We start from the raw sequence: 6000 nt of genomic DNA, 5'->3' as shown, positions 1-6000 counted from the left end.
GATAGTGTTACCTTTTGTGCAGGAACAACAGTGTGAGATATCAAACATTTCTTGAAAAATCTTTATAGTTTATCTGTTATTTTCACTAATGAATCTCTGTGTAGGTTCGGTTGATTTGAGCAATCTTGTAACCACCATAAAAAATTAGGAAATAAATATAAATTATGCCTTTTTCATTCTAGAATGATTACATATTATAACACAAAAACACAAATGTTGGCTAAATAGGTTAAATCTCATCACATTACACATTTATATATATATTTATTATATTGACCTTTCAGTTTGCATGGCTAACAATACAGAAGTTACAATGACATGGCACACATGCACTCATGTTACCATATCCAATAATATAAAACTGACCTTTAGTCTCTACAAAGTGACCTGTCTTGGCTGTGTTTTAGTGAACTAGTATTTCAATTATTATACATTATATATGTATATACATTATTACTATTTACAAGCAAGTTCTTATACTTATTTTTCTTAAAACAGTAAATTAAGAAGTATAGCAAACAATTATCTCTTTTAGTTACGACTTTTATTCTCATTTGCTGCTTGTCGTATGTTGCTAGGCTTTATAAAATTTTGCACATGGTGGATGTGAAACAAATTTAATTTTTTTTAAGTTTTATATATACATTTGAAATAACTAAAAAATCATAAATTACTATATAAATATCATAGAATTCCACTATAATTTATCAAGTGTAGTAACTAAGCTGTATTTGGGTCTAAAAAAAATATGAAATTTTGAGAAGATTAAAGGCTCACCTTACCAACTTGAAGATTTGTATCAAAAGAATGAGATGACATTGTAATATTTGAAAATGGCTGAGAAAGCCACTAGGGAGACATTCTGAGCTTTCGATTGGTTATTCAAATGTCATAGACAGAAGTAAGTGTATATAAGGGGGCATTTCCAAAAATGGAAAAAGGGTGAGCATGGCCACTGTCGGTGAGCTAGTTACTGTCGGTAATTTGACTTCCTAATCTCTATGAAACTATAGACTTTGTATTTTGACATCACAAACATCTAATTTGAACCAGTGCTCCATTCAACATACCACGTGACACACAAAAATCGGTGTTTAATTGTGTTGTTTTAATATTCACTTCCAAATTAAGAAATTAAATAATGTATAATATTAAAATGTGAATTATAATCTACAGTTTGATACCAAAATTATTGAGATAAATTCATAAAATCCTAAACATTATTTTATGTTATGATGTCTAATATCAGTGTTTTATAGTCACTGCATCAGCTTAACAGGTTACAAAAAACACCCTACTCAATGTATCAAAGAACAAGTACAGTGCTAATTATGATTATTATAATTATATCATCATTTTGAATCTTCAACTAACCAGAGGCTATATATGTGTAGTTTCAACATAAACTATGTAGGGGTACAACTTAACTGCATAGTTTTAACACAAACTATGAAGACAATGATTTATGTGTAGTTTGAATACAAACTATACAGAGGTTTTAATTTACACATAATTTATAATGCATGTTTGTAATTTTAAAATTGTATTTTTCTTTTTTTTTTAAAACCTGAAATTAGTCTATTTTCAAACACTAGCCTCAATGAGTACTTTAAAACAATCTAACATGGGAATTAAAATAAAAAATATCAAAATGTGATTCTAGAGTATACATATGAGCTATTCATCTGGGAAACTTGCATAGGAATAACCTGTTGGAAAGATAAAGTTAAGAATGTGTCTTGTTTTATACCACCAATAATGTGATTTTCATATTATACACAAAATGCTGTATTTTGTAATGAACCAAAACTACTGTTCACTACTAATAAAAACAATGTGTACTTTGTATCACAAATCATACATAAAGTTCAACAAAATCTCTGAAACTGGAGATTAAATCAGACTGTATTATTTTGTGCTTATATTCAAACTAAATTCTTATTAAACAACTACAAACAGTTTCAAAACTAGACTCATTGAAAACATTAAAAAACTAACTTAAAAAAGAAAAATATTTTCACACCTGTTAAAATGTCTCCAGAAATTGGCAGGAGACAACAGAAGACATGAAAATGAAGGAAGAACAGCTGCAGCTACTTTGTCAAAGGGTTCTGACACTTGTAAACACAAGTCACTTAAAGATCTCACACTGTTGTTCCTGCACAAAAGGAAACACTATCAAATACACTTGTAAACACAAGTCACTTAAAGAGAAAATTTTCAAATTTCACATGCAAAATCTTTATAATGTCCAGATAGTTGATGCATAAAAGTATTTTTAATCTTAAAATGAAAATTACTTTGCCTGTTGGATTGGCAACATGTGAAAAGAAAAAAAAAGGCATGAGAAAAACATTGCTTTATAAACCTTAAGACTTAATAAAAAAAATTTATATTTTGCATATGAAAACATTGTAATGTTTACTGATAATATGCCAAATTTTGTTATCATACTTACTAATTTAACAGTTATAGCATGAAAATTATAACAAGCACAAAATGGTTACGTAGTTTGTCCTAGGGACTGATAATAATATATCGTACATTTGAAATTCTATTTTTTTCTCAATCTTCCTATTTAAATACATAAGTTTGTTGTGAATAGTGAAGAAAAAGAAGGTTTAGGTTTGCATATTATTTAATTGTTCAGGTTTAGACCCAAGAATAAGTAATTATTTAATTAAAATATTTTTGAGATACAGAGAACTCAACTTGATGCATGTAATCTTCTCTGGTGTTTTGTTAACATTGTGCTTTGTACAACATGTGCATTTCAGTATGCATGTTTTACAAACTGAATTTTTATTTTAATATGAATATACTTGAAAAATATCATGAAATGTGAATCAAATTAAACATTATAATTGGCTGACCTTAAAATGTTTGCTGAATGTAATACAGCTAAGGATTATTAATTTGTGTGGGAAAGTCGTAGTTTCATATTTTGAAAACTGAATTTTCTGTATCCTTCAAGTATAAGCAAGTCACATTAATTTTTAAAAACTTACAAGTTTAATAGGGATTGGGTCTGTAATAGCTAATCTGCTTACCTACATATCTACTTATTTGTTTAACCAATTGCTGTTTGTTGTAAAGCTGAAGAGAAGGAAAAAAAGGGAAATATTTCTGTTAATCTTTAGAATTACAATTGATAGATAGATTTATATTTTTATTTTTTCTCAGTAAGCTTAATAGAACCCACATTAAGTATATGAATTATCAAAAAAAAATATATAAACAATACTTGATTTCTTGTACTGGTGATATATTTCCCCTCAAAATAGTTTTTACACATGTACATGTTTATACATTAGATGTATTTACATGTAAAAATGTTTTAAAATTGGAAAATATATTTAGATATTTTTTCACATTGTATATAGTATAGATACCTTGCATGAATATATGTTTTAAATTTTAAAGATTTAATTTTATTTAACCTTGGTCTTCATATTGTTTTTTGAAAACTATAAATTAAAAGAAGTTACAATTTTTCAACAGGTACAAAATTTGCAATGCAACATAATTATCTAGAGTATGCAGCATAACACAGTACACACGTTCTTGAGGTGTATTGATTGTGTGTGTGTTTTTTTTATGTGTCCCCTCTTTTAGCTGAGAAAACATGGATTCATTATAACTGAAGAAAGTATATGATTGAGCTGCAACTGCTAACACGCAGTGTTCTGATTTTCTGATCATATCTTGTTGGTTGAGCTTTCTACATTTTTTTTTAGTTGTGAGGTTATAAAAAAAGGCTATATTTTCATTTATTTCTAGAAATTCTGTAACTTTATGTTTTGGGGATGCTTTTATCTTCACATTTTGGGTTTTTTAGCTTTTATTTTTTTAATTTTTGTTTCATGTCTTGTAGTGTGAGAGAGACATGTATGTAGCTATCATCCATTTATCTTGCTTTCTTTCAATTCCTAGATCATACTATTAGGAACACACACATATATATGTCATGGAATCTCTCAAATTCATGTCTCTCCCTTACCTAGGTTTCATCTCCAGTTAAAATCATCCTAGGTACTATCTGAATATTTTTGTTCCCCCAGAATAATGTAGGAAAGACTCAGGAACTTGGTACTTCCTAAAAATGTTCTAGTTGGGACCTTTGGAAAGATGCATATACATGACTTTTAACAGTACAAAGACACTTTATCTGTATGTATTTCTATATTTATCGGAATTCTCCATCTTTTAAATATAGGGATCTAACTCATTGTTCTTCCAGAGGTATATTTACGTATTTAAGATTAAATTTTAGAATCAAAATGAAATTCAAATCTCCACAAGTAAGATATATATACAGGAACAGTGGTAAATATTAATCCTTCATGAGCATGTGAATGTTACCTGTTGCTGAAAAGTAATAGTATAAGCATTTGAAAGAGCCTGAGAACAAGAATTCATAAGATAAATTATGAAATTATATAAAGGTATTAACTCAATCACAAAGTAAATGGTATTTGATTCATGTTTGTTTTGATAAGTTTTTCAAAATGACTGATATGTTTGCTATGTACAGAATTTTTAGATTTATTCATATTTAGTATTTTAATAATAATAATAATATGTAACACAATGTATATAATACAAAAATATCTAGAAAAAGCAAATTAATTACTTGATTTAACCATTAAGTAAGTTTTTAGTATCATCCCTGTGACCAAATCTATTTACAAATACATTTTACAAAATTTGATTGTATATAGTAGAAAAAAGTAGGAGACTGAAACACATCAAATTTTTACAGTTTACTTAATATTAAATAATGCAAGTTTTTCCACAGCTATGTTTAAAGAATTAGTGTATTGAATTTTCAGCCACATTTCAGCAAGACAGTTTATTTTTTTCTTTCAACTGTGAGTGCATGTTTTTAATAAATCTTCCATTAAAACAGTTGGTAATATACTCAAAAACTTTTTGTCTCTGTAGTTTATAATGCAATATTCTACTTTTCAAAAGATATTTAATATATTATAACTTATCAGCATAAACAGCAATGACTAATAGAAGCACTAGTTATATTAGTGTATCACCACCCATGGTAGTATGAGGTTTCAGCTACACTGATTAACAACCCATGTAAAATGCTATAGTGTTAGCAACATTTTTAGGACTCTTTTATGAAGTTGCATCACATTACCCAGTTTTAAGTCAAGTGATTCTCATGGTATGATAAGTATTGCAGTGAAAGGTGTGTAGACATCCACTGAAATACCATTATTTTCCATTTATCTTAACTTTGACATTAATAAGTATTTAAGTAGGCCATTCTTTGGAGAATATTATTAACCTTGTTTATGCACGTGTATATATATAAGTACTCTAGTGTTTATTAACTAATGTGATACTGTGAGTACAAAGAACAAAAAAAAATGAATACTTTCTGAAGACAGTAGTGGACATAAGGTAAGTATGTATAAAAATAAAGTGAAATTAATTATAGTGCAGGTTGTTAAGCTACCACACTTCTGTTACAGATAGTAATATTTATTGTAAGTATTTTGAACTTAAAAGTTTTTTTTTATAACTTTTAGTGAACAGTCAACTGTCTGAAAGTCAAGGTCAGAAAGAGTAAGTTTCACATTTTTTTTTGGAAAAGTAAGACAAATCTTACATACATATACAAGTTTAAATGATACTGCATGATAAAATTTAATTTTTGTGTGTTTTATTCTGTTATGTTTCTTTTAATCATTCTACTGAAAAACCTGTGCATGCCACAGTGTACTCAATATATTAGTCTGTACAGTTGTATTAAGCCTGATGTTAAGGCAGTATTAGAAGAAATATTATTGATCCTTTATTGTAATACTGGACCACCGTGACCCATTGGGTCACCCAATATTCAGAGGTTATGAAGAATTCAAGCTAATTTAAATATTACATCGAAATGAAGGTTTATTTTGAGATAATTTAATTAAATATTTCAATCTATTCGTGTTATTCATAATTCAAGAAAATATATTTGATTGTTGATCAGGAGTA

At 27.8% G+C, this 6000-nt stretch overlaps 1 protein-coding gene across 1 annotated transcript in view; it reads left to right on the top strand.

The window, feature by feature from the left end:
• LOC106473863 (reticulophagy regulator 3-like) overlaps positions 1-6000 on the top strand; it is a 33294-nt gene that overhangs the window by 8878 nt on the left and 18416 nt on the right. The window contains exon 3 of the mRNA XM_013934549.2: positions 5550-5586. Within this exon, the coding sequence (XP_013790003.1) occupies positions 5550-5586 (37 nt within the window). The remainder of the gene's footprint in view (positions 1-5549; positions 5587-6000) is intronic.

Source organism: Limulus polyphemus, unplaced genomic scaffold, assembly GCF_000517525.1.
Source record: "Limulus polyphemus unplaced genomic scaffold, Limulus_polyphemus-2.1.2 Scaffold6571, whole genome shotgun sequence".
NCBI classification, from domain to species: domain Eukaryota; kingdom Metazoa; phylum Arthropoda; class Merostomata; order Xiphosura; family Limulidae; genus Limulus; species Limulus polyphemus.
Note: the sequence above shows the minus strand (reverse complement) of the source record. Positions and strands in the feature narration are given on the sequence as shown.